This window comes from Abramis brama, assembly GCF_963993115.1.
Source record: "Abramis brama genome assembly, chromosome: 2".
NCBI lineage: Eukaryota > Metazoa > Chordata > Actinopteri > Cypriniformes > Leuciscidae > Abramis > Abramis brama.
In genome coordinates this window covers 27,823,342-27,849,492 of record NC_139964.1, presented here as the reverse complement: position 1 = coordinate 27,849,492, position 26,151 = coordinate 27,823,342, and the positions used below count along the sequence as shown (strand labels likewise).

The 26,151-nt window shown below is 36.8% G+C and overlaps 5 protein-coding genes across 5 annotated transcripts; 1 reads left to right on the top strand and 4 right to left on the bottom strand.

Annotated features, from left to right (window-relative positions):
- Positions 1 to 2,892: 2,892 nt before the first annotated feature.
- Positions 2,893 to 4,033, bottom strand: LOC311078265 (uncharacterized protein). The gene is made up of 2 exons (XM_084106995.1): positions 3,909 to 4,033; positions 2,893 to 3,577 (listed from the first exon to the last, which is right to left on the bottom strand). Exons 1-2 carry the CDS (start codon positions 3,933 to 3,935, stop codon positions 3,206 to 3,208), a joined length of 399 nt encoding a protein of 132 aa, XP_083963121.1. The 5' UTR covers positions 3,936 to 4,033; the 3' UTR covers positions 2,893 to 3,205.
- Positions 4,034 to 6,041: 2,008 nt separating this feature from the next.
- Positions 6,042 to 6,959, bottom strand: LOC311072580 (uncharacterized protein). Its single transcript, XM_084097676.1, has 2 exons — positions 6,747 to 6,959; positions 6,042 to 6,598 (listed from the first exon to the last, which is right to left on the bottom strand). The coding sequence occupies exons 1-2, from the start codon at positions 6,771 to 6,773 to the stop codon at positions 6,206 to 6,208; spliced, it is 420 nt and encodes a 139-aa protein (XP_083953802.1). The 5' UTR covers positions 6,774 to 6,959; the 3' UTR covers positions 6,042 to 6,205.
- Positions 6,960 to 7,172: 213 nt separating this feature from the next.
- On the bottom strand, positions 7,173 to 8,764 carry LOC311072588 (uncharacterized protein). The gene is made up of 2 exons (XM_084097692.1): positions 8,551 to 8,764; positions 7,173 to 8,433 (listed from the first exon to the last, which is right to left on the bottom strand). The coding sequence occupies exons 1-2, from the start codon at positions 8,575 to 8,577 to the stop codon at positions 8,047 to 8,049; spliced, it is 414 nt and encodes a 137-aa protein (XP_083953818.1). The 5' UTR covers positions 8,578 to 8,764; the 3' UTR covers positions 7,173 to 8,046.
- A 2,050-nt stretch (positions 8,765 to 10,814) lies between these two features.
- On the bottom strand, positions 10,815 to 13,501 carry ccdc86 (coiled-coil domain containing 86). Its single transcript, XM_084106898.1, has 4 exons — positions 12,856 to 13,501; positions 12,511 to 12,640; positions 11,287 to 11,361; positions 10,815 to 11,182 (listed from the first exon to the last, which is right to left on the bottom strand). Exons 1-4 carry the CDS (start codon positions 13,383 to 13,385, stop codon positions 11,045 to 11,047), a joined length of 873 nt encoding a protein of 290 aa, XP_083963024.1. The 5' UTR covers positions 13,386 to 13,501; the 3' UTR covers positions 10,815 to 11,044.
- A 2,346-nt stretch (positions 13,502 to 15,847) lies between these two features.
- On the top strand, positions 15,848 to 25,735 carry glb1 (galactosidase, beta 1). Its single transcript, XM_084107069.1, has 16 exons — positions 15,848 to 15,979; positions 16,882 to 17,051; positions 17,367 to 17,517; positions 18,738 to 18,798; positions 18,903 to 18,997; positions 19,640 to 19,820; positions 20,472 to 20,530; positions 21,290 to 21,411; positions 21,553 to 21,593; positions 21,684 to 21,796; positions 21,908 to 21,982; positions 22,691 to 22,780; positions 22,955 to 23,068; positions 23,644 to 23,775; positions 23,933 to 24,175; positions 24,943 to 25,735. The coding sequence occupies exons 1-16, from the start codon at positions 15,923 to 15,925 to the stop codon at positions 25,195 to 25,197; spliced, it is 1,959 nt and encodes a 652-aa protein (XP_083963195.1). The 5' UTR covers positions 15,848 to 15,922; the 3' UTR covers positions 25,198 to 25,735.
- Positions 25,736 to 26,151: the final 416 nt, after the last annotated feature.

Sequence of the window (26,151 nt, the reverse complement as noted above, 5' to 3'; positions counted from 1 at the left end):
TAATTAAATAAAAAGAAATACAAAAATAAATAAAATGAAAATAAATCAGAAGGGGCTTTTTAAATTAATTTAAACGTATCCAAAAGAGAAATCAATTTAAGGGCTTTTTTTATTTTTAGCAAATTTTAAATATTTGCACAAGAGTTTAACCTCATTCATCCACTGATTAAAGGTGGGTTTAGATTTAAACCATCTGCATTTATGCATGAAAAACTTTCCAAAAATAACAAGAAATTAATAACAAAATCACACTCTTTGTTTTCCAGACACACACCAGACCTAACTTCACCGTGAGGGGTGGGAGTTCAACCTAACCAGTTCTGCACCTCAATCCAAGAGTTGCACCATCACAACAAAAGAAGATATGCTCTAAATTTTCAATATTTGTTTCACAAAAAACACAATTATTCACATCAAAATTAAATTGCAATCTTAAAAATTCATTAGTAGGATAAATCTCGTTTAAAATTTTGAAGTTCACCTCCTTAGCTTTAAGAGGGAGGGGAAAAGACAAATAATTTTTCCAATAATTTTTTTTTTTTTTTTCATTTCAACCATATCAAAATCTTTAAGCACGTATTCCCATCTAATTGGGTTTGGGTAATAAGCCTGTAAAATAAAATTTCTAATGACTCTATTTGTACATTTTTTTTATCACAAAAATCATAACCTTCTAAGGAGAGCTGCCTCTGTGGAAGTCAGTCGAACTGTCGAATTGAATTAAGAGAAGAGAAGTCCATTCAGACAGACTCATCAGACTTCATTCGCATCTTGTCCTTCATCGTATTTAAAAGCATTACATGTTCCGAACATTATTAGCCTATAAGACAAATCTTTAAAATACGTTTGTATACTCTACATTAGTTAGGCTATTTAGGCCTACCCCTGAACTAACAATGAACACCTTTTTTTTTTTAAGTGTTTGATTAATCTTTACTATAACTCTTGTTCATTTATGGAGACAGACTTGAAACAAGTATTATTAAGAGATTTGAACTAGATATTTGATGCCACATGCTAGAGAAAACATTTGGAATTTTGTTTTTGTTTTTTGCAATTGGACTTAAGAACCTTATTGTTACTGAGACTACTGACTGCATCATTTGCTCATATTATGTGTACCATTCATTCAAAACTATCTGCATGAAATGAGTGACAAACAACAAATATTCAAACCATTGCATATGTGGGATTACAAATTAAAAAATCTGTTTAAGATCTGCTGATCTTATGTCCTTACATGACATAACATGAAAAACTAAGGTAGAGTATATTGAATTTAGCATTTAAGGTTATGATGATGATATCAGCTGCTAAGCAAAGTTTCCAGCAAGAGATTCCTGCCAGTCCTGTTCTCTTTATTGTAAGTTAAATGAGTCAGACTCTCACCCTGTGTCCTAGTCGTTGAACAGTTATGCTGATTGGATTGGTAACATTCTAGAGTCTAGGGCGGGTTCCTAAACCTGGACACTTCATTTGCATGCTTTGTTTAAGGTTGCTTTAAGGCTGATTTAAGGTGCTTTGTCTCCATATCTAAGCACTGCCCACTAAAATCTATATAAACTACAATGTACACTGCCTTAGTCAGACTTGATGACTGCAGCTACCGACAGCTCGTGCTCTCAATAATGAATCCTGCTGAAGATCGCTTCTGAGTTTCTTACACATACCATGATATATTCTGTTTCCTGTTATCTATACCATCCGGAAATCTGATATTGTTGATACTACCTTCAATTAAAAAGCGAAAGAGAAACTTTGTTTGGGAAAGAACCCATGTTTCAAAGCATTGTGTCTCTAATAAACACGTCAGATTCTCACCAAACACATGATTTACAAGAAACAAGAGCTCGGCACTGCACCAAACTTACCAAACGATGTGTTCACGTGACTGCTAAGAAATCACAGTCTTTTGTCTTGCAGTTCAAAACAAACTAATCATTGTGTTTTACAGTATGTGGATTGGTTTATTATAGTCTGTTTAGTGCACAGTGAATAAGGATCTACATTAGTAAGTCAAAGGATCAAACTTATACATAATGCTTTAGGCATGCCATGACATTTAACAATGATAGTTTAGCCATCTTCTTGTGCCCTTCTTGGTTATTTGTATTTGCCGTTTTATCTGTTTCTCCATAAATTGTGGACGAAAAACTGACAGAGACTGAAAATGAAACCGTTTTGCTGTGTCACCTCCTGTGGCTTCAGTACAGAACACAAGACAAAAAAAAGTGTAAAGTTTTTGTGCCATCAGTCAAGGTCAATGACAGCTTGACAAAAACAGTCTGCTCGTGCATTACCACAACATTTGCAACGACTGCTCTTGTTTTATTTGGTTTGTTTGCTTTTACTTTCGCTTGCATGGACTGGGCTGGTTGTATTGTTGTATTTAGATGTGGTATTTAGTGTGTGGATATATACTGTACAGATAGACATATTTCTTTCTTCACTTTTGCTATTTTTTACATTTATAATATGATTAATTGACCAATTAAGTTACAGATAAACAAAACAAAAACAAAAAACTTGTGTATGTATATATCTTTTACATACTTTTTGACTTTTTTAGATACAAATTCAGCAAAATGTCTCCAATCCTTTGACTGATATATGACACATGGCACATTAGGCCTATAATATTTGGATAATATAATCAAGGCACATTCACAGTCACCAAGCAACACGCACTTCTGCTCATGCATTACCACAACTCAAAACACATGATTGCTTTTCTGTTTGTTTGCTTTTTTTCGCTTACATGGACGGTTGGTTGCATTGTTGTTTAAAATTAGAAGCAATACAAAAAAAGGCATTTTACACATCTTTGTTACTGAATGTTTTAACTCTAAATATCTTAGTTATACTGTAACAAATTAGCATGGATTTATACTGTACATTTCTCATTCTTTATTTGGGGTATTTTACACTTTTATAATGATTAAAACAACAAAATGACATTGTACTTCCTAACATTTTTATTTTTATGAAAATTAATGTGTTCATAGATATGTATTAAACATAATAATAAACAATAATGTAGAATTTGGTCTACATAAACAATAATTTAGGCATAGACTTTAGGCAAGATCATTAAGATCATTAGATACAAGTTCAGTAAGATGGTGTCCGAATCTGATATGACACATGGCACATATGGATAGATATAATGAAGGTATATGATGGGAAGACAAGAAAAGTGTTTTTTTTAACCTCCCATACATTTCTGGTAGGTGATGAACGTGGCTCCAGGCTTCACTTGGAGCTCAGACAGCGTCTGCTGTTTCTGGACCGGTTTGCCATTGAAGAGCAGATTCCCACAGCCTCTGAGGTCTGGTCTCAGCTTCAGGACCTTCTGCTGCAGTTTCCCGATGGTGTCAGTGCTCCTCACAGTCACGGGAACCTTGACTCCAGAGCCATCAAATATATTCACCAAAAAGCGTTTAGGATCTGAAGAAACCGGCTTTTGAGCCCAGAGAACGGTGTGGGTGGCCTTTCCAAGCGGCTCAGGAAGGGGGTCGGTGTCTCCTTTCACACACTGCCTGAGTCCACATGCTTCCGGCTGGAAAAGGTTTGGAGTCTGAGAGAGAATCAGGATTTTCAGTGAATGCATGCAGGGCACCTCATGACAATAAAACTAAATACAAATGGAGAATTTTCACAAGAATTCATCTTTAATATATACCATTCAAAACTTTGGGTCAGTAAAAAATTGTTTTAAATAAATGAATACTTTTATTCAACAAGGACATTAAATTGACCAAATTTTTGAATGGTAATATATATATATATATATATATATATATATATATATATATATATATATATATATATATATATATATATATATATATATATATAATAACATATATCTTACATTTTATTTTAAAATTTATTTAAAATCATCTCACCAGTGCTGGGTAAATGACTGTAGTCATGCTGCCTTGAGTTGCTTCTATTCACAATGCAGGCATTGCATTTTTATAGTCAAAAGAGAGAGATTTGGGAATGCACCTATCTTCCCTGTTGCATGCCCAACCCCTTAAGGGTTCATTCTCACCAAAACACCATTTACAGGAACTGCTGCCATGCATTTGACCACAATATCAAGACATAGGATTATAAAGAAAATGGGAATCACCGGACTTATATTCATTGTTCAAAATTGATTATCTTGTGTGTTTTTTGTTTCACATACTGTTGTTCATGTTTGTGTTATATCTGGTGATGATACTGTAATTAAGATCTACATTACAGCTGATACATGAATTTCAGTTTCACTGAGATTATAATATCACTGTTGTGAATGACAACCAATGACGTATACAGGAAGAAGGTCTCTTGTTGACTATTGAGTTTTGGGCAGACTGGGACAAATGTCTTTTTTTCTTTTCTTTTTTTAACTCACAAAATACTACAAGTCTTCAATCTTTTAGTGTAAGAATCATTTTAATATCCTGCGACCCTACATACGGCCTGCGGTTTGGAAAATTGATGGACAGACATTTACAGTATATGTGGCAAAAATGACTGTTTAATAACTGTACCATTAATAAACTCATAAAACTATACATAATGGCATAAAACAAAGAAATAGTTAATGGTGCTCTAAGCGATGTTGGGTGACGTCACTTACTGTTGACGTTCTACATATTGTCAAACAAAATGGAGGCTAGCTCGACCCTCCCTCCTCATCCCATCCCCTCCCCCTCCCTTCCGTGCTTCCTGAAACAGCCATGAACCATTTAGAAAAAAAAAATGGATTTACACACCTGTCAAGCAAAAACAGAGCCACCTGAATGTCGGATTGGAAGCCCTTCTGCCGATGGAGTTCTCGGCACCTTTTGAATGCTTTTCTGATGTAAATTCGGGACTTCGCGCGTTCCTTCTCCTTTTCCCTATTCTTTGTTATTTGTTCATCGGAACGTCGTCTCTCGTCGGCCATATCAAAATTCTCAAGAATATAAAATTTGAACTTAAGTCGTTGTCTTGGACATCTCTCCTCTAGCTAACTTCCCTCTTCATGCTTCTCTCTCCTCCACTCCCCACACCCCCATCATGTGCACGCGCACTAACCCCCAAATCATTCTTGTCAGTTATTGGCTGGAACACTGTTTGTTATGTTTCGTGGTCCAGGCTGGGCCCGTTTGTTTTTCTTGCCGTTTGTGGAGCCTGGGCTGTCTACAGAGACCGCGTTTTCTTACAGTGTGTTCAGGGGACAGGCAGCTAGCGGATAGTGAGGAGATGTTTGCTGTATGTGACAAAAAATGTTTCGGCCTAAAAAACACATGACATCGCTTAGAGCACCTTTAAGATTTGGATAGATTAGATGATAAGCACCTTTAAGATTCTGCTTTATTTCTTGGTGATACTGATCATGTGACTCATCGGTCAGATGTTTTTGCTTCCATTGATGCTCATGAGGCTCAAAATAGTATTGAAAAAAGAAAATAATGCATAATACAATTCATTACTAGTGGTTCAAGACTTTTTTTTTTTCTTCATTAAAATAGAAGAGTCAGATTACATATAGAAAAGTGCAAATCACAATTACAGATCATTTAACAATTTATTATGATCTCATTGTTTAATATAAAGTTTGTGCTTCCATTAAGAAACTGATTTAAGAATGTTCCTTTTTTCATAGACGTTAGACATTTATGAGTCTTACAAACTTGAATTTTACAAACTATAAGATGTTAGATAGCATTAGAAACTATGTAGATAGAATTATCATTTCTACTATCTCTGTTTTTCCCCCAGTGAACTTAAAGACTGAAAGTGAAACTGTTTTGATGAAACCCTGAAAATACGTTCAAAAAAATCGTTTTCAATTCCTGAACTCGAATTTCCAAAACAAACAGCAAAACAAAGTACATCTTTGTCCCATCATGTTAAACAAAACACTTGAACAAAACAAAAGTTATATTCATGTCGTCTTGCAGCTCGAATAACACATTCAACTCAACATGTTTTGCACTTTCTTTTATGTTTGCATCAACGGTCAGGGCTTGTTGTATTAATGATGATTAAACTGAGTCAAGTATTTTCAAATTTTTTTATGTATTTATGACACATCAGCTAATAGCAACAAAAAAAAAATGTTACAAGGAAAAGTTTGTAAGTAAGTTACATTCACAGTGTGATTTACCTCTCACTAAAGTTACAGATAAACAGAGATGAAGACAGAAAGAAAAATTATGTCTCTTTAACCTCCTGTACATTTCTGGTAGGTGAGGAACGTGGCTCCAGGCTTCACTTGGAGCTCAGACAGTGTCTGCTGCTGCTGAACCGGTTTCCCATTGTAGACCAGATTCAGGTTTGCTCCGGAGTCTGGATTCAGCTTCAGGACCTCCTGCTGCAGTTTCCCGATGGTATCGGTGCTCTTCATCACCACCGGAACACTGACTCCATTAGAGCCATTAAAGAAATTCACAGAAAAGGATTTCGAAGCTCTTAAAAACGGCTCTTGAACCTGGAGAGAGGCGTGGGTGGCGTTACCACACGGCTCATGGTAGGGAACAGGAACCGTGTCTTTAGGGTCTCCTTTCACACGCTGCAAGGCTCCACATCCAGCACGCTGAATCGTATGGCACGGAGCCTGAAAGAGTGTCGAGACATTCATAAGTGGGACACGTAAGGCTGGACAAAAGCAACAATTACAACACTTTCATGTTAAAAATACTGTTCAAATGTCAGCATATCATGTTAAATGGTTGTATTTTAAAATGCATTCAAAATATTCTTACCAAAAATGCATGAACTTTTGTATCCATAACTCCTGTATGTGCTTCTTGGTGTTCGTGCTCTGCTCACTCTTCAACAGTGTTTCTTACAGGCAAAACATGCCCTTTTATTCTTTTAACTCCACCCCTTATAATTACCTCATGCAATGGCTGATCTCTTCCTCCTAGTTCACTTCAGGCCACTGGAGAAAAAAAAAAAAAAACCTTCAAATGTACCTCATCTAAAGGAAATGGTTAAGTAGGCCTACTCAAAAAGTACAGATCATTCCATCTCACTATGTAAAAAGCACCTGATAAAACCGAAAGTGCAAGCATCTCGGTGAGATAAACACTGCCATAACAAACAATATCGAACCATAAAAGTGATAAGTCCCATGTTTGTTTGTTTTTCACATTTGTTTTTGAATAAAAAAGAATGCATACAATTCATTATTAGTGGCTCACAATGATTTTATTTTTATTAAAATTGAAGTCAAATTTACATATAGGTAAGTGCAAACCACAATTACTTTTAAAACATCTGTTCATACACATTAGACATTTATAAGGTTGCATGACAATTTCTTGTTTTGCCCAAAATCAAAGATAGTTTCTATTTCTATGTAAATAGGTTATATCATTTATACTATCTGTATTTTCTAATATTTGCATTTGTCAATCTACACAGTATACCGATAAAGACTGAAAACTAAACTGTTTTGTTGTCATTAATCCCTGAAAGTACCCTTTCCTTTGTTTGTTTAACCATACTCTTTCTGATCAATTCTAAGTACAAAAAAAAAGAAAAAGAAAAAAAAGTACATCTTTGTTTCATCAGGTTAAACTAAACTTTTGTTTTCAAACAAAATTTTCTTGCAGCTCAGATAACACATTTATCTTTTTCACTTCTATTTATGATTGCAACAACAGGGCTTTTTGCATTAATGATTATTAAACTGAGTCAAGGAAATTGAAACCGTTGACGGATTTATGACACATATCAGCTAACGGTAAGAAAGGATGTGACAAATAAAAGCTTGTGAATAAGACACATTTATAGTGTTATTTACCTCTCAGCATAAAGTTTCAGATAAACAGATGGGAGACAAAAAGAAAAGTGATGTGCCTGTAGTATAAAATGATTTGTTAGTTTAACTTAAGTAACCTGGTTGACTTAAAACGGAGTTCCTTGAAACTAAAAAAAAAAAAAGTTAATACAAAGAGATTGGTTTAATCAACAGAAACTCAAAATAAATGTTATCTGAACAACATTAGTTAATTATATCAGTTGATTTGACAAAAGAAAAAAAAATTACAGTACAATTTAACCTCCATGACATTTCTGGACGGTGAGGAACGTGGCTCCAGGCTTCACTTGGAGCTCAGACAGTGTCTGCTGCTGCTGAACCAGTTTGCCATTGTAGACCAGATTCAGGTTTGCTCCGAAGTCTGGTTTCAGCTTCAGGACCTCCTGCTGCAGTTTCCCGATGGTATCATCGCATGTCACAGGAATCTTGATTTCTTTAGAGCCATTAAAGAAATTCACAGAAAACCCTTTAGGATCTGATGAATATGGCCCTTGAACCTGGAGAGAGGCGTGGGTGGCGTTTCCACATGGCTCATGGTAGGGAACAGGAACTGTGTCTTTAGGGTCTCCTTTCACACACTGCCAGGGTCTACATTCAGCACGCTGAATCGTATGGTACGGAGCCTGAAAGAGTGTCGAGACATTCATGAGTGGGACACAAGGCTGGACAATTACAACACTTTCATGTTAAAAATACTGTGTAAATGGTTGTATTTTAAAATGCATTCAACATATTCTTACCAAAAATGCATGAACTTTTGTATCCATGACTCCTGTATGTGCTTCTTGGTGTTCGTGCTCTGCTCACTCTTCAACAGTGTTTCTTATTGGCAAAACATGGGACTCTTTTATTCTTTTAACTCCACCCCTTGTAATTACCTCATGCAATGGTTGATCTCTTCCTCCTAGTTCACTTCAGGCCACTGGAGAGCATTCAAAGGTAACTCATCTAAAGGAAATGGTTAAAGTACTCAAAAAGTACCGATCATTCCATCTCACCATGTAAAAAGCACCTGATAAAACCGAAAGTGCAAGCATCTCTGCGAGATACATTGCCAAAACAAACAATATCGAACCATAAAAGTGGAAAGTCCCATGTTTTTTTTTTAATGCAAGACAAGTTTTGAAAGTGAAACTAATTCTACCCATACTATAAAACAATAATAATAATAATAATAAAAGCATTTAACCCTTGGGCTGCATTATATATTTGACACCGTTGAGTGCGTTAAGGGACAAAAATGTCCACTCTAAACACTGCCATAAAACTATTATATATTATTATTTTTTTCCACTTTGACTGAGTTCAATATTTTAACCAGCATCAGTCCTCATCATACATACCACATATTTATTTAATTTCAGGATTTTAACCCTTTAAATTCCAGTTTTGGTGACGGTACCCTCAATTTTATAAGAGGAAAAAACACAAAAATCTAATTATTTTCCATATAGTAAATGCAAATTGAAAATCTTGGCTTTGGATTATCACAGTCTTGAATATGTAAAAGATTAGCAGCAAAAAAATTGTTGGTGCATTTTTATTTTTTGTGCTACGTCAGATTAAAATAAAAAAAAAACCCATTCAGTGCATTAAGGACAAAATTGTCCCCATTGAAACCCATTAAAATATCCATTTTTGAACCCACTGTCATAATATTCTAAAATCATAATTTTTATTCAAATACCCTGTCATCACCAAGCCTTGGGGTAAAATATTTACTTTTTACTGTATTCAACCAGTTTTCATACATCTGACATATCACAAACATCATGCAGTATTGCAAACATTCTCCTGATTTCTACTAGGTGACTATAACCTGTGTCTGTCTCCCTACACATCAAAATCCCAGAAAGAAAGCAAAACTACAAGATCACCATGAACATGAACTTTTATTTTTATCATCTTGTCGAGTGTGAAATGGCCGCACCAAAGGCACAGCTTTATAACTTTTGCATCAACCGCACTTGTATAAACACCGATTTCTCACTTAGACTATTGCAAAACAAAGGTAGACTTTGTTTTGGATCCCTCGCAGATAGATCTTTGTGTTGCCGCAAGATGAAAGTTGTTATGTCTAAGGACTGACTGCATGGCTGTGCTTGTGCCTACGTTGTCCTATGTGAGAAATTATTAGTTACCTTTGAAACATAGACTGCTAAAAAACGAAGCCGTGTCAAAGGTTCATGTCTGTGCGTAAATTACGCATGAATCAAACCGAAAGAAAACAATGCCGTGAGAAGCGCTTTCTCTCTCTCGTGCGCGCGCGCGCGCTCACACACACACACTCACACACACACACAGAGAGAGAGAGAGAGAGTAAAACATGACTTTCAGGATATTGTGATTTTTGTCACTCGCCTAAACACCATGCATTACGGCCCTACACACACACACACAATTTTTGTCAACGCAGACACACATCGCTCTCAGACATCCACACATACTCGGAAACATAATTTTTAGATCTTTGAACCATTCAAATCCTTCATGCACAGTCAAGTGCCCCTATAGTGGAAACCAGGAAAATAGCGTGCATTTCCCCCTATAGGGAATACACATGTAGTGACGTCATCTGGTAAAATACACTATATAATGCAAATATAATGCCTTTGCTTCAAAATGAAAGAATGTTTCAACATAAATCATGATTTATGTATTAATGACGGCCCCGGCTTTAAACGACGTTTTAATGGGTGTCAATGGGACATTTTTGTCCCTTATGGTACTGAATGGTGCTATTTGTTCTACACCGTGTGTGTTATACATATTTTAATTTTTTTTTTCAAAATTTGTAAATTTATGCAAAAAGTCACAACTTTGCCAAATTACATACCATTGGCATTAAAACAGCCAAAATGGTCAAAGAAATAAAAATGAAAAGGACAAAAATGTCCCTAATGCAGCCTAAGGGTTAACATGCATGAGCCAGGACGATATTTGTTTTTTTATGTGACAATCACATAAACTTATGTTCACATGAAACAGTGATGGGAAACGGGTGTCCATGAAATCAACACATTTATTTGCATTTTTGAAGTTGCTGTACAAATATTACATCAGACCCAAAGATTTGAAGCAGATACACAACTCAAACCTCTGAGTGATATACAAAGCAGTCTACTTAGAGTCACAGATACAAAATCATTACATTTCCATAGGTTTTTTTATATTGAGGTCCGCATGCCAGTTCATCCAAGACTGGCACAGCGTGTTATGAGAGCATTAAACCCTCTACGAGCTGCTGATTGTTTTCCCTCTGCCCTTCTTGACACTGGGTGGTGTTTTCTGCACCATTGACAGCGTGTCTCTTTTCTCAATCTTCCTCAGCTGCTTCTTCTTCATTCTCTTGATCTTTGCTGTGTTCTTAATCTGAAAGGGGCAAAGCAGTCATGAGTTAAATAAGACGACAAAGAATGTGACAGAAAAACTGAGAAACATCTGAATTCTGGTGCAAAATGACATTCTGTATTTACCACTTGCACAATCTCCGCTTTTCTCTCATTTTCTGCTCGTCTTTTTAGATGTTCTGCTCTCCTCTTCTTCTTGTCCTGCAAGAAAAATAAACAAATACAGAAAAAGCACATTTTCAAAAATTATATTTTGAACTTTCTATTCATCAAAGAATCCTGAAAAATAATTATCATAGTTTCCACTAAAGTATTAATCATTATAAAAAATTAATTATTATTAATAATAAATGTTTCTTGAGCAGCAAATCAGCATATCAGAATGATTTCTGAACAAGACTGGAGTAAACTGTAAGAATATTTCACAATATTATTGTTTTTACTGTATTTTTGAAAGACAAAAACATTTAAAAATCTTACTGACCCAAACATTTTAAACTCTAGGGTAACTACTAAGTAAATAGTTTATTCATAAATGAGACTGTATCTAAGTTGTGTCCAAATTAAATCACACACTACAAACTCACCATGTACTCATCCGTGTAGTGTATGAATTTTATACAGTGATTTTGTCATTCATCAAAGTTTGATAGCCCCTCCCCCACGTAACTAAAGCTAAGACAGTTGAGTGCATGAAGTGTCCAACATGTCACACTATGGCTTCGTCTGAAATCGCATACTCTCTTGAGTAGGTACTTACTTTTGAATAAGTAATTACTCCACAACCGCTAAAAAAGTATGTTCTATATAGTATGAGTGTGTGTAGAATGAAAGCAATCTGGACGTACTACTTTCGCCATGTTATCATTATCATGTGATCTACCAGCATCAGTTACGTCGTTTCACTGTCATTCACAAATCCTCTCCCGTGGCCTCATGGGACAGTAAATTGTCCATCATAATATGCAAACTTCAGAATCTCTCTGGAAGTAATAGGTCATCCGGGTAACTGTTCACCTACTCTTTTATGAGTACTTTGAATTCAGACATACTTATTTTGTCACATACTGTTTTTCGGTTACTATTTAGTAGGGAAGTATGCGATTTCGGATGCAGCCATTGTTTTTTCAGTTAATTAAATGGATCATCCGGGAATTTAAAGTGCACTTCTTCTATTAGGACTTTTCAGTGAACACACTACTAGCACTATTTACACTACAAAATGGCATAAAATAGTGCAGAAGTGCGCAAATTGGGACGCACTTCTAGACTTTGTTTCAAAAACAAACAATGACAACATTCAATTCATACATAATGAGATAAAAGCACAGTTTTGGGGCAGAAACTCACCTCTTTCTCTCTGGCCTGCTCATCCTTCAGCTGCTGGTGGTACTGCTTCACCAGCTGCTTCTCTCTCTTGGCCTCCATCTTCTTTTCCCATGATGTACGCAGAGGTTTGTCTCTCAACAGCGCAGAGAACCTACAAAACAAAGTCAGCACGTCTGAGCAGAAGAAACAAAAGTACTAGCAAACAAACAAGTACAATGAGGATATGTTTATGTACCCAATTACTATTTTGGATTAACAGACATACAAGTACATGAATGCACACATAGATACAAATACTCATGTGATATTAGGCCAGATACCTGATGAGAGTAATAGGAAGCTGAATGTTAATAAAATGTTATGCACCTTTGCTTCTTTCGGTCTTTCCATACTCTTCCGGACTTGGGTTTCCCAAGAGGCATAGGCTTACTTTTCTTCTCACTGGATTCAGAGTGAGTCCTTTTTTTGGCCCCTTTCTTGGGGTCTGTAGGGCCAGTGGACCCTGTCTCTGTGTTATTTACCACGTTTTCCTTCTCGCTGGTCTGATCTACAGTGTCCGGCACTGACTCTTGACTGACATCTACTGACGGTGATGACGCAGTTTCATCTGGACATACTGTTACTGAGACTGAGCTGCACTGATCGCCTTTAGTATCTGCTGTAACGTTACATTCATCTGGTGGTGATTCCTGTCGAGAATCGATGCTTTCTGGCGGATCTTCTCGGACAACAGACTTTCTGGTCCGGCGAACGGGAGTTTTGGCCGCGGGCGTCCGGAGTCTGCGACCACTGCGTGTGCGGCTCACAACGGGAGAATCCGCGTCGTTTTCGGGACCTTCAGCCATCATAACATCACCTCCACCGTCTACTTCCATGTTTATAGACGCTGACATCATTAGCGTTGTGTCGATTGATAAAATATAAAGCTATTTAAACTGTACTAGAAAACACACATGTGCGGAAACACACGTGTATTCCTCCTGTGTTTCTCTAAGAGACGGAGAAGAGGAGTGTCAATAATTATTTGGAAGTAATCGATAGCGCTCCCTAGTGGTTGGGAGGGCAACTATGGGAAGTCCGACTCATTTAAGCAAGTCGGTTCTCGAACCGGTTCAAAGATCCGAATCATTGATTCTTTTGCGTCATCAATTGGCCCCTGCAAAATGTTCCAGTAAAGATGTTGAACTGAAAATTCTTTACTCATAGAAGTCGATTGTCTAAATCTCCTCCTTTATACAAGGTTTTCTGCAAGGGCGTAGATTTGGTTTGAACATTAGGGGGTTGAAGTTAGGGTATGCCTGCTGATGCCTCCTTTTCATGTGATCATGGTGTAAATATTGGGGGGTTGTAATGCATAGATTTAAATATTGGGGGGGGGGGTATCTTCCCCCCAACCCCCCCACAAATTACGCACCTGGTTTTCTGTAACAAACTTGCTCTTTTAATGAAGTCTCTTAAGGTAGAGAAAAATGTAAACTGTGCATATGAGTCTTCGCGCCTTGCGAATGTCTTTGGAGCTTCTGACTTTGGTGCTAATGTTTGTTAACAGTTCTATAATTAAATAATAAATAAATAATAAAAATACAGTAAGATTGCTGTTTTTTAGGCTACAGTTTTCGGTTAATAATGCATATTTTATATTTTCTAATGTCTCTAGTTCAGTTTGTCACAATATTAAAATTAATTTGTTATGGCTAGAATTTTTATATTTTTATTTTAATCTACTGGAATACTTACTACTAATAAAAAATAAGTAAGAACATATTAATAAATGTTTAAAAACTAAAACTAACTAAAAGCCGACTAAAAACGCTGTATTATTTATGCCAGGCCAGTAGTTAGCGATGTCACTTTGTAATGAAACACTGAATGAACACGTAATGCATGCGCATGATGTCAACGTTTTCACAAATTCGATAATGGTATCGTTTTCTAAAACTTGCACTTTAAAACCTGATTTCAAAAGCTTGTGTTTTCAGGCCCCCAAAATGCCATTGTTGTTTAAATTAACAGCCAAAACGCATTAACAGTTTTCCATTTGTCGTGTATGACCCACTTTAGGCTTCAAAAATGCTCTTCAGAAACCTACGGGTGACGTCACGGACACTATGTCCATATTTTTATGGTATGACCCCAAAGTACAAGTTTTTGAAAACGGTGACATCATGCGTTTGTGTATTACGTGTTCAGTCTATAGACACATTGTGTTTCTTTACCAAGTGACATCGCCATCTACTGGCCCAACATGAATAATACAACGTTTTTTTGTCGTTTTCACAAATCCATGTGAACTGGGATTGTTTTGAGAATGTTGCCCTTACACTTAAAACACAGTGGAAAAACGTTTCTGTTTTTAGTATATCGTTCCCAGACAGCAACGTAATGTCGGCTCACATCCGGCCCACATCTGGGCCGTGTGGAATCCACGTGTACCAGATGTGGGCCAGATGTGGGCCGGATCTGAGCCGACATTATGTTGCTGCCTGAGTTGTCATGTAAATGTACCCTCAGTTTGATTTGCAGCTATAGTGATGGGAAATCTGCGACCGTGAGTCGGTTCTCATACCTGTTCAAAATCAAATCATGAATCTCCTTTAGCATCACCACATGGTCCATGCTTTACATTAAAATATTCCAGTAAACAGTGTTCTGTTAATAAAGGTGTTTGTTGTAATCTAATTTGTCCAGTCAGTTTGTCACAGTAACACCCGTTTGTGACCACCACAATTTAGCCTATTAACTCACTAGGTGCATTAGCATTTCATTTTATTCAATTGGATTATTTACTAGTAATTAAAAATAATTCATAAATGCTAGGTCGGTTTTAACGTAACCGTTTTATAGATTCACAGGGTTGCCAACTTTTCAGTTTAGCTCGGAGTGAGACTTCTCCAACGGGTGGGGGGGGGGGGGGGGGGGGGGGCTAAAGACTTCAAACGGGGGGGGGTAAGACTTTCCCTCTCTGCCGTGCGTGCGCGCGCTATCGGTTGGTTTGGAGCACAGTCTCTGTCTCGCATGCGTGCTCGCTCTAGATTGTGGGAGATTTTTAAATCATTTGCGCCATAACTAGTGGTCCATCCAGTAGTTAAGAGCCTGAATTGTTTATAGTAATTCTGAAATTTAGTGCACATGAGTGAAAAAAAATACAGCACAGAAGAATGTCTATTTTTGCGTGAGATTTCTTTGTTGAGCGTGAGAGCGTGAGATTGAGGCTGAATGCGTGACTGTCACGCGAGATGCGTGAGAGTTGGCAACCCTGGATTCAGTTCGATTTGTGAACGAATCTTTCAGACCTGCTCTGTGAACCGGTTCAACTAGTTCATTAAAAAGATCCGATTCCAGACAACGATTCATTCACGAGTCGGTCATCGCTAGTAGCAACCAAAATAAATGGCATTTGACTTCCGCACCGCTGTTTGCTGCTTCAAACACCATGACTGCGGATGTCGGACTGATTTTGGTTCTGCTCCTGGCCCTACCATCGGTCACGGCAAGTATTAAATTTGCCCATGATTTGTTTTAAAAGTATAATTTAAACCAAGCGTAAAGCTTGCTTACTAGTGTGCAGATGTTCTCTCCATAACTTTAAATAGTGACTTGCATATGCAGTAACGTTAACGTTACAACCATCTAAGAAAAGTGTCATACTTTCTAGTGTTTGCTATTCTGACACTGTTTATAGAAGAATATGTCTGCTGTGAGATATTAGGTCGCACTTTTGGTCTGATGTTATGATAATGAACATACTAACACCTGACTGACAAGTGCGTCCAGACTGTCATGACTCGTGCGTCTTGTGACTTGTCATGTGAGGACGTCAGTCATCAAACACCAATCCTTATAATACTGTTATTCAAAGAGATAACGTTAGCTCACAAAGATCACAATTCTGTCCTCATTTACTCACCCTCATTCCATATTAATCTTTAAATTTTGCAGGATGCTTAAACAACTGCTCTTTTCCATACTATGAAAGTAAATGGAAACTGAGGCTGTTGTGCTCAAAAAAAACATGTCTTGTCATGATGTTATACAATTTTTGATGTCAATAATAATTGGCCACAAGACACAAATGGACCATCCTAGATGTCAAACCTGATGCCCCAGTCCCAATCCACTTTCATTTGTATGGGGGAAATGGTTTAGACAAGGATATGGTGCAAAATATCTTTGATTGTGTTCCATGGAAGTAGGAAAACCAAACCGGTTTGGAACGTGAGGCTGAGTACATGAAATTGAATACTACTGTACTTTATTCCGATTGGATAATCTTGGTATTCTGTGGTTATTATTCCTTATGCCTGTAATTTTTAGTTGGGTGAACTATTCCTTTAACTAATGAAAAATTATTTTCTTGTTTTAAAGCGCTCTGTATCCTCTTCCTTTCTGTAGTATGCTTCAACATCCAGTTTCTCCGTGGATTACCGTCAAAACTGCTTCCTTAAAGATGGAGAGCCATTTCGCTACATCTCGGGCAGCATCCACTACAGCAGGATTCCCAGAGTCTACTGGAAGGACAGGCTACTCAAGATGTACATGGCTGGCTTGAACGCCATCCAGACGTAAGACGAACTGACAATGATTAAGTATTAGTCACAATGTTTTGTATTTCCACAGTCAAGGAAAACCTGGAAATATTGTGATTTCCAAACCTGGAAAAGTCTGGAAATTAATAATAACAATCATGGAAAATGTAATAGTGAATACTGAGCTATAAAATGTTATTGTTGAGAAATTGCTCATTGCAAGTACAATATTTCTGAAATGATTTCATAATTATGTACTAATCAATGGAATTTCTTTGGCCCTTTTTTTTTCTTACTTTGTATTCCACTCATTCCTACTCAGATTTCCCTAATGGCCGAATTCATCCGCAGGTATGTGCCATGGAACTTCCACGAGCCGGTGCCGGGTCAGTACGACTTCGGCGGAGACGCGGATCTAGAGCACTTCCTGCAGCTGTGCCAAGACATCGGCCTGCTGGTCATCATGAGGCCAGGCCCCTACATCTGTGCAGAGTGGGATATGGTGAGAAAAGACAGAGGACCTGTGTACACCTGGCATTAAGATGCGTTTCGGTCCATCGGTTCACAAGTTGACGACGCCAAATACTGGTGTAAACGAGTTTTAAACGTCCAGAGGTCGTTGAAAACACATTAGACCGGATTGCTTTCATAGTGTAAACGCTCATGTGGTCGAATGTGTTCGAACAGCCACAAAAGACCGTCTTCTCTCCGTCTACTGATCTAATGCTTAAATACTATGGGAAGCGCATTAGCCAGACGGGATTTAAACTTTGTCGTCTGAAGACCCAAGTTTGGTTTGAAGATGAAAAACATACCAAGCTCAATGTTCTCTCTCCATTCCTGATTTCTAACACACACTCACAGTGTTTGGCTGATCTTGCGGCTGTCAGAGCAGAAATGAAAGCTGATGCTCTTGATGTTTTTCCGTCGTCTCCGGGCGCGTTCATATGTAAATTGCGTGAGCTTATTTTGTCCATTAGATCTGAAAAAAACCACACATTACCCGCCTATAGACCCTCTCCTTGAAGAAATCAGGATAGAAGTGGCTGAAAGAGACAGATTAAAACACCAGGTGTAAACGGGAATGTCTCCCTCGTCTACTTGTGATCCGATCGACCAAAACGCATCTTAATACCAGGTGTAAACAGGGCCTGAGACACATCTAAATCAGGGGTTTTCAAACTGGGGTCCGGGGGCCACAAGAGAGAGCTAGGGGGTCTGTGGAAAAACAATGTAAAAATTAATTAATGCTTATGATTTAAAATAAATGTAAAATTTTATTTAAAAATAATAAATAAACAAAAAATAATACACCTATCAGTACAGTACTATAGTGAATTGAAAAAAAGTTTTTGTAACTTAACAGAAACAAAATATTTTCCAAATAATATTTTATACATATTTATGACATACATTTTAATAGTATAAATTGGGTATTTATACATGAAAATATATAGCTGTCTTTTAAATTTTAGGATCGGGGTCTCTCGCATGAGGATGATCTTATATGCTGGTTCGTGGTATCAAAAAGATTGAAAACCCCTGATCTAAACCCCTGGCAGGGACACATGTCCTATAAAGTCAATAATTCCGATGTAAAAATAGTCATTTTTAAATATAATAATAATTTTTGTATATAGTGAAAATAATTGAAAAAGAAACTGAATATGTGATGGAGAATGGCTTTTCTAACCTCTGATGGTTACATTTTTCTTGTTTTAGGGGGGTTTGCCTGCCTGGCTGTTGAAAAAGAAAGACATTGTGCTGCGATCATCTGATCCAGGTAATAACATGAGTTATTGATTAACCTCAGAGTGGAAAAGATGCAGTTGAATGAGTGAAATGTATATATTGCAAGTTCAAGTGGCATTTTATATATTGCTCTAGATTACCTTGCAGCAGTGGATAAGTGGATGGGGAAGTTGTTGCCCATCATTAAACGTTACCTGTACCAGAATGGCGGACCCATCATTACTGTGCAAGTAAGACAGTTATATAACAATCATGCTGGTTAAAAAAAAAAAATATATATATATATATATATGTAATATACCATATACAATATGATATACTGTATATTCAACTATATATTGATTATTGAATATGTAATTTTCATAACATGAGAGAAATCAGATTGCTGTGATTCCAGCCTGCCTTAGTGCTAAACTCATGACACTGAACTGTGGAATTTCCTGTTGAACGAGTATTTTCACTCAATAATAATTCAGTTATTTTCCAGCTTATTATGTAATCAGTTCATAAAATGTCTGCTCATGATCTGATGGGTGTAACTTATGAAAAGTGGGACAATTACATTACAATGACATAAAAACCCTGTATGAATGTATAAAATGTTATATATAATTTGTTTGTATCTATGTATATTTTCACCCTTTTTAGCTATTTAAAGGATTAGTTCACCTTCAAATAAAAATGTCCTGATAATTTACACACCCCCATGTCATCCAAGATGTCCATGTCTTTCTTTCAGGAATTTTTTATTTGAAAGTGAACTAATCCTTTAAGGACAAACAAGTATGTAAATATGTGTAATATGTATAAAAGTTTAATTTTCAAACACAAGCGCATCTTAAATTTATGAATGTGATTGCTTTCATATGCAGGTAGAGAATGAATACGGCAGCTACTTTGCCTGTGATTTTGATTACATGCGGCATCTCAGCCAGCTGTTCCGGGCTCATCTGGGGGACGAAGTGGTCCTGTTCACCACTGATGGAGCAGGCGTGGGTTATCTCAAGTGTGGATCCCTCCAGGGCATCTATGCCACTGTTGACTTCGGCCCAGGTCTGCTATATATCACCTTTATTGATATATATATATATATATATATATATATCTCCCGACAGCTAGTGACACACAAACCCGCCTCTCCTCACTCACTCGGTTCATTTGCTCCTGATGAATATTGTTGGTGTTAAAGGGCTTAAATTTCACACCCAAAGAAAACCCATAAAGCCGCCTCTCAGTTATAAATTGAGTTCTTTTTCACTGCTTATTGCACTTAAAAAGCAAATACACAAAATATCAAATACATATTAAATAATGTCAAAATGCCAGTCTTGGCAAATATTCACGTAAACAGTTATGTTTTAAGTGAACGTAAACAGTTGAGAAAGGAAACACATGTGTAACAGTATAATGGATCTGTGCGTCAGGTCTTAAAGTGACAACAGCCTAATATTCCTGCTGCCAAATTATGAGATATTAAATGAGTTTATATGACATATTATATGTGTATTAAAAATAGCTATATGGCATTTTTTCCCCATGGAATCGATGTCAAGTTTTATGTTTTTTTTTAAATATTTTATTTTATTGTATTTTATTTTACTTCAGTTAACGTTTATGTTGTTACGTTTTTAGTTAACAATAACACTGGTTCTGACATTTCTTAGCATTGCGATTTGTAAATTTTATTGTTGTATTTTTGTGTAGGCTCAAATGTAACCGCTGCGTTTGAAGCACAGAGACATGCAGAGCCACGTGGGCCTTTGGTAAGAATCAATCGTTTTTCCTATCAGCAGTTATGAATATAAAGACACTGGATGGCAAAGCTACACTGAATTACATTATTATAATAATACTAATGCATTTTATTTATATTGTGCTTTTCTCAAACCCAAAGAGCTACACAGGGTAATAATAACAATACCAGCAATACAGTAAAAAAACAGAAATAACAAAGTATACTCAACAACAATAAACAGCTTTAAAAAGATGAGTCTTTAGAGACTTCTTAAAATAGGCAAGTGTTGGGGAATTTCTAATTGCCAAAGGAAGAGCATTGCATTACTGTGGAGCTGAAACAGAAGAAGCTTGACCTCATATAGACCCTGTTTTAAAAGAAGGCTGCTGAAGAGTACAAGAATCAGACGAGCGGAGAGAGCGAGTTGTATAAATGGCGACTAAATTATAAAGATATGCATGCAGAGACTGTCCCATTAACAGCTTTATATGTTAAAAACAAGGTTTTAATATCAATACATGCCTGTATGGAAAGCCAATGCAATTTATAAAGAACCGGGGAAATATGCTGGCAAGCAGTTTCAACCGAGCGGCTGAATTCTGAATATATTGCAGTTTCTTATTAGGGAGACTAGAATAAAGTGCATTAAAATAATGAAGCCTTGACATAATAAAGACATGGATAATCCTTTCCGCATCTGGCAGGGAGAGAGAATTATGCGTCACAATTCTAACATGTAGAAATGTGTTCTGGAAAAATGGACCTGAGGCCAGTGTTTTTTTTGCAGGTGAACTCTGAGTTCTACGTAGGCTGGCTGGACCACTGGGGCCAGAAACACTCTGTCGTTCACACAGCCGCTATCGTCAAGAGCCTCAATGAAATTCTGGGAATGGGAGCCAATGTCAACTTGTGAGTTGGTCACCCATAACAATTGAATATCGGTTTTGCATTAAAAATGAAAAGGAATGCACTGATTTATTTTATTATATTTATTTATTTCGAATAGTCAGAATTGTATGATTTATTACTATTTTTGTTATTGTTTTCAAGATATATGTTCATCGGTGGAACTAACTTTGGTTATTGGAATGGTAGGTCTTGGAGATTTGTACCTCTTCAGGCCAAGAATAACTTACAGTGTGTCTCGATTCATGTTTTTCCTTGATTTTATCACATTATAGGTGCAAACTCTCCATATGGTCCTCAGCCAACCAGCTACGACTATGACGCCCCCCTTACAGAAGCTGGAGACCTCACAGAGAAGTATTTCGCCATAAGAGAAGTCATCAAAATGGTAAAGATTTAGCTATTTATTGAAAGAATTATGATTTTCAAAGGAGAAATGCAATGGTCAGTAATCATGCAAATCGATCTGATTGTTTTTTTGTTGTTGTTTCGGATACAGTACAAAGATATACCAGAAGGAATACTGCCTCCATCAACACCTAAATTTGCATATGGACAAGTGCAAATGAAGAAGGTAAATCATTTTTTGCATCTTTGCCTGTTTATTCTACTATTGTAATATGATTTATATTTCAAGTCTCTGTTTTATTTAAAGACGACCTATTATGCTGTTTAGTCTTTGATTTTTGTTTTTGGGCTCTACTAGAATAGGTTTTCATGCTTAAATGTAAAAGAGAAAAAAAACCTCGTTATTTTTCCAGTATTTGACATTGTTGCAGCACCTCTCTTCCCAGTCTGTCAGTAACGCTCTGTTTAGTTCCTGTCTCTATGAAGCCCCTTCTTCTGTGCTCTGATTGGTCGGCTTGTTCAGTGTGTTGTGATTGGTCAACCACTTCCAGCGTCTTTCAGAAATGTCACGCTCCTTACCATAACCACGAGTTTAACACACTACTAACTAACTCAACCAGATCCTGCCCCTTTTTTTTCCGTATGTTTTGGGCGGGAATTATTTAAATGAGGAATATTGTGACGTGTTTGTTCCCAGAAGAAAACTCATGCCTATTGTGGAGGCGTTTCAGGGAGTTCAGAAACAGTGACACTGATATAGAGAATAACTCCTGTCGGAGTGACTTTGTGTTTTGTAACTTTTCAGACCTTTTTCATGCCCAAACAGCAACATTACACACTAAAGAAAGATGAAAATTTTAAAAAAGCATTATAGGTCCTCTTTATGTAATGTGTCTATATAACACTCCTCTATATAACTATCATGTCCTTGCAGCTCAAGACCGTGTCAGAGTCTTTGGATGTATTGTCTTTCTCTGGCCCTGTACAAACTCTTTACCCAACAACATTTACTGAAATGAATCAGGTATGCCCGCATCTCATCTTAATTGTTGTTCAGTAAATGTGAAGTTCTGTTTAGTAATGTTAGTGATTTAAATGCTCCCTCTGCTTCGTCTCAGTCTGTGTTTATGCAGATGCTTTTTTATGAACTGTATGTCTTATCTGTTTAATGATTATGGATGTCTCATTATCCCGTCAGGCGTTTGGCTTTATGCTGTATCAAACTGTGTTGCCTGTTAACTGTTTGAAGCCCACTCCGCTGTCATCCCCTCTAAATGGAGTCCATGATCGGGCATATATATCCATTGATGGCGTAAGCAGCACTGTTTTACTCTGTAGATTGTTTCATGTCTGAGTTACTCATAATCATAATAGCTGTGATGGTGAAAAGGCTCTTAAGATAAGATAAAGTTTGTGCACAGATTTTTATCTAATTGGAAGTGTTTGCATAACACAACATTTTATACAGTGCACTGCCAAGTTTGGAGTCAGTAAGTTTTTTTTTTCTTTAAAGAAATTAATACTTTTATTCAGCAAGGACACATTTAATTGATCAAATAATTCAAATAAATGCTGCTCTTTTAAACTTTCTATTCATCAAAGAATCCTGAAAAAATGCATTACTGTTTCCACAAGAATATTAAGCAGCTTAACTGTTTTCAACATTGATAATAATCAGAAATGTTTCTTCACAGGATTTAAAAAATATATTCACATAGATGACAGTTATTTAAAATTGTAATAATATTTCACAATATTTTTTACTTATTTTTGATCAAATACATGTGATGAGCAGAAGAGACTTCTTTCAAAAACCTCAAACTTTTGAACAGTAGTGTAAATGTTTCATTTCATTCTGTGCTTCTTAAATCATTTCATTTTTTTTAGATTGCTGCTGGTATTTTGGAGAGGAACAAGGCACTCACCATGAATATAACTGGAAAAGCTGGCAGCCGTGTGGACATCCTGGTGGAGAACATGGGCAGAATCAACTACGGCAGAGAAATTAATGACTTCAAGGCAACCAAAACTTTATCCACTTCCCATTTTACTCATTCTCAGCAAAGTCCCTCAGCCTGTTCTAACTTGAGTTGTTATATCTTTTCTAACTAATCAGAATTACAGTTTACCTGAAATATTCAGACTCTTTTTTTCATTTTCTCTCTCTGTTCCTCAGGGTCTGGTGTTTAATCTGACTCTGGGCGCTGATGTTCTGGTTAACTGGACGGTGTACTCTCTGAGTATAGATGAAGCCGTGCAAAAGGGGCTGTTGCCGGCGTCCTCGCCCTCCACCAGTTTAACCACCGCACCTCCTCCTGCTCTTTCACCTCCAACCTTCTACACTGGCAGCTTCCACATCCCAGACGGCATTCCCGACCTCCCTCAGGACACATACATACAGTTTCCCAACTGGAGGAAGGTAGGACTCTTCACCACTGCTGTTGGTTTTAATGAGATCTAGGGATGCACGATATATCAGCCACCATATCGGTATCGGACGATAAATGTTCATTTTTAATGTTATTGTTATCGGCCCAATATGAAAATTTGCCCGATATATTAAAGCCGATAAATAATGTATTATTTCCTTTAGCTGAGACACTTCAGATCCGCACTGTTCGCCATGATGGTTTTTAATTGTTTGAAATATGATTGGGAAAAGGCAAAATACTAGGGATGCATGGCCACGATATCGGTATCGGCCAATATATGTTCATTTTTAATGTTATCGTTATCGGCCTGATAAGAAAAGTTGGCTGATATATTAAAGCAATAAATAATGGATTATTTCCTTCAGCTGAGACACTTCATATGCGCACTGTTCGCCATGATGGTTTTTAATTGTTTTAAATATGATTGGAAAAAGGGGAAATACAGTTAACAGCACAAGTCTGTCATATACATAAAATTATCATGAGAACATTATAATTGTGTGCTTGGGACATGGCTTTTAATGGTGAGACTTTTGTTTTTGTAATCAGGCTCTTCAAAATTATAGAAAAATTTGGATTTAGATTTATCGGCTGAAATATCGGTTATCGGCTTTCAAATATAAAGAATTATCCGTTATTGGTATCGGACAAAATTTTCAAATCGGTGCCTCCCTAATGTGATCCATTTACAAATGTGAAGAGACTAGCTTTGGTGAAATTTTAAAGGATCATGAAATGCTTTTTTTAATTCCAGGGTCAAGTGTGGATTAATGGTTTTAACGTGGGCCGCTACTGGCCTTCCCGCGGGCCACAGGTGACCCTCTTTGTCCCAGCCCACCTGCTCAGCACCTCCGTCCAAAACAACATAACCGTTCTGGAGCTGGAGGCGGCACCGTGCTCCTCGGGTTCCTGCGTGGTGGAGTTCACTGACACTCCAGTCATAAACGCCACGGTGAAGACAACCAGCCAGCACACGAGACGGCTGTTCAAAAAACAAGACCTCTTATGATTTTACTCCATTTTTTATCTTTTTTTTATCAGATTTTATCTCCACAAGCAGAAGAATCTTAGAATAATTAATTTGCGTCACACATTTTACTGATCTGAAGGGATCTGGAAGGATATGGCATGTATCAGCTCTATATGGACAATATTAAAAATTAAACTGTGAATTTACAGTAAAATCTCGCCAATTCTCAGGTGTCAAAGCCGCTCAGGGAATGAGCTGTGTGATTTTAATTTGAGTGCACTAGATCCTCTCAAGGTGATGTTAACATTATTTCCTAATGCGGATACTACTTTTATTTTGCACTTTTCATTATTTTGAATAATACTAGAAATCTTACCTTTCTTTTGGATGAACATGCTACATTGTTTAGTCAAGCGTTTATTGCATATGAGTGATTTTATTTTTGCACCACATTTGACATGCCTTGTAATGTATCATGATGAAATGATGTTGAATGGTTTTATGACTTTGAATTGTATTATTGAAGCCTTACAGAAATCCATGGTTTTGTGTAAATTAAACGGCATTATTTTATTCATGCAGTCTTTATCTGAGATATATAGTGATATACATGTGATTTGTTTTAAGGGTCTAGAAGTGGGGTGGTTTACCAGAATTTTGTTTTATGTGTACTGCAATTCTGCAGAAGGCAAACGTTTTTTACTTTCTTCTTCCTTTTTTTGCCTTCTCTTTTGGTTAGGATGTGTGAAAACCTAAAAAACACTTTCAACATGCATCTCATCTCATACTATGCCTGACTGAAAATGATCAAACCCTTCAAAAATAGATGAAAACTTTGTCTTCAATTGTTGTCAACATCGACACCATGTACATTTTGAACATTTCATTTTAAGAAATTTAGGAATAACGAGTAAAAGAATAAAAGTAGAGAGTAATAAATATAGCAGTGACCAAAAGTATTGGCAGTGACTTAAATATTGTGTTTTGCTGCTT